Source organism: Herpailurus yagouaroundi, unplaced genomic scaffold (assembly GCF_014898765.1).
Source record: "Herpailurus yagouaroundi ecotype Mexico unplaced genomic scaffold, PumYag 215, whole genome shotgun sequence".
Lineage (NCBI taxonomy): Eukaryota > Metazoa > Chordata > Mammalia > Carnivora > Felidae > Herpailurus > Herpailurus yagouaroundi.
In genome coordinates, this window is record NW_024412446.1 from 2,727,666 (window position 1) to 2,729,784 (window position 2,119).

Below are 2,119 nucleotides of genomic sequence, written 5' to 3' on the forward strand. Positions count from 1 at the left end.
AAAAAAAAAAAAAAAAAAAAAAAAAAAAAAAAAACCTAGTATCCAGGGAAGATAAATTTAAAACATCAATAACTTAAATAAGATTAACAGTACTTCAGGCATCGTGTGAGTATCAATAAACAAAGTTTGTAGTCTTTGAAATTATAACAAAATAACGCCAGGAGGGCATTTAGGGAAAACTAGAAGAAAATAAATTAATTTTAGATTCTTCGGTTTCAGAGTGAGTAGTCAAGGCTTTGCAGTTTGGGTCTTCTTGTCCAGGTGTGCCATGGAATCCTTGACCCACTTCTGCTTTGGGTCAGCGCAGATCTCCTTGTTTAGGATGGTCTTGAAGCTGTAGGGAGAGAGAACACAGTCAGATAGAGTTCCACCGAGATCTCAGCCCTATGACGACAGCCCATTCTGCCCCAGGAAGCTGCCATGGGAACAAGAAGAGGAAGGCAGGTGGAGAGAGGACATCAGGGCGTCCTGACTTCCCGCTAAAGAAATTGGGAGGGTCTGTGTAAGCACTCAGATGGAGAGTGATGTTGGGAGTCACCTTGTCCCTGGTGGCCTCAGTTTTCCCACTGGGCACCTTTGAGGACGAGATTAGATGGCCTAACTCTCTAAGTCTGTAAGGCTTGTCCCTTGCTACCCAAGGAAGAACTGGCCCAGGGAGGGCTGGTGTGTTCCACTTACATCACAGCTTCTTTGGGACACTTGCTGCTGGTGACTCTTTTATAGCTCACCAGCCTCTGCATCGAGATCTTCTTATTGGTGAGTGTATAGCAGCAGGTGACTGGAGAATTAATTGCATCTGGAAATAGAACCACAAAGAAAAAGCATGTTAGGATGGGTTAGATTCTTCTGATCTTAATCATAGCAAGAAAGAGTAGGAAGGAGCAGGAGTAGGGAAGTCAGGAGTAGAGGTAGAACTCATAAATCCCAATATTTCTGCCTATGCTTCAGAGCTAGAATGGCATGCTGACTCAGCTTCCTCTGCTTTATAATGGGTATATAGCATTGATAATGAGCGGTGGGAAGAGGGAGCTGTTAAAACTAGATAATTCCTGGGAGTATCATTAATCACTGATCCTGGGAGTAGTGAATAATCCAAATTATCAGGTTCAGAGATCAGCTCAGGGAACCCAGCTATGGGTCCCCCTCTAGGCTCTGAGCAATCTGTTCCTAGTTGTCAGTTTCTCCGATACCTGCAGCCTCTGCAGAACCCTGTCTCTGGATCCTGGACCGAACGAAGCATAGACCAGATTCTGGGTCTCCTCCTTTCCCCTCCACCATATCTGGAGATACCCTGCACACTCTCCACCAGAGTCCCCTTCTTTTTGATGATTCAAGTCCCCAACCCCTGTTGCAAGGAGCCGGGGCAGTAACTACACGGAGGGTGTGATTACAGAGCTGGAGTCCTGGGAGGACTGGGTTTGGGGTCCACGGCTGGAATTCTCATCCAGGCTCTGCCCTGGAGCAGCTGTGTGATCCGGCTCCCTCCGTGTCCTTCTCTGACTTTCCTGATTATGAGAACCCAGAGGTGGGGTGGTGGGCTTCAGAGGGAAGGAGAGAGGGGCTTACCTGGCTGGGCGAGCACCTGGAGGCTGAAGGCAGCAGCTGTGAGCAGCAGGCACAGAAGCGCTGCGGAGACCTTCATGTCTGCGGGAAGCGAGGAGCTTGGGCGTGAGAGCTGGAGGTTTCCAAGCTGGTCTCAGCTTCTCTGCTCCTCTGGGGGTTGTGGCTGCTCTGCCTGCTTTTTATGGAAAGTAAAGAGGGCGGAGCTAAGAGAAAGTTTGGCCCAGGGCAGCATCATTCTCAATGAATGACAAAGTGGAGTCATAAATGTGCTGAGCAAGGATAGTGCCCTGGGAGGTTTCCAGGAAGTAGGAGGGAAGTAGTGAGTCTGGACTGGGCACTTTTTCCATTTGCTGCTAAGACCAAAAGAAGTGGGGTGGGTGGGGTACAGTTATGTCCAGAGCGACCACAGATGTGAACACAACAGGATTTTCTTAAGAATTCCACTTTCTCTGAAGCAAAAATTCTGTGGTTGAAAAGGAAGCAAGGAAACAGAGCTCACGAGAGATGACAGCATCTCATGCCCTCCTCTAGCCAACCTTTAGGCAACAGCCCGTGG

At 48.3% G+C, this 2,119-nt stretch overlaps 1 protein-coding gene across 1 annotated transcript; it reads right to left on the reverse strand.

Moving 5' to 3' along the window:
* On the reverse strand, positions 1 to 1,729 carry LOC121017130 (C-C motif chemokine 2). Its single transcript, XM_040455225.1, has 3 exons — positions 1,567 to 1,729; positions 679 to 796; positions 1 to 334 (listed from the first exon to the last, which is right to left on the reverse strand). The coding sequence occupies exons 1-3, from the start codon at positions 1,640 to 1,642 to the stop codon at positions 229 to 231; spliced, it is 300 nt and encodes a 99-aa protein (XP_040311159.1). The 5' UTR covers positions 1,643 to 1,729; the 3' UTR covers positions 1 to 228.
* Positions 1,730 to 2,119: the final 390 nt, after the last annotated feature.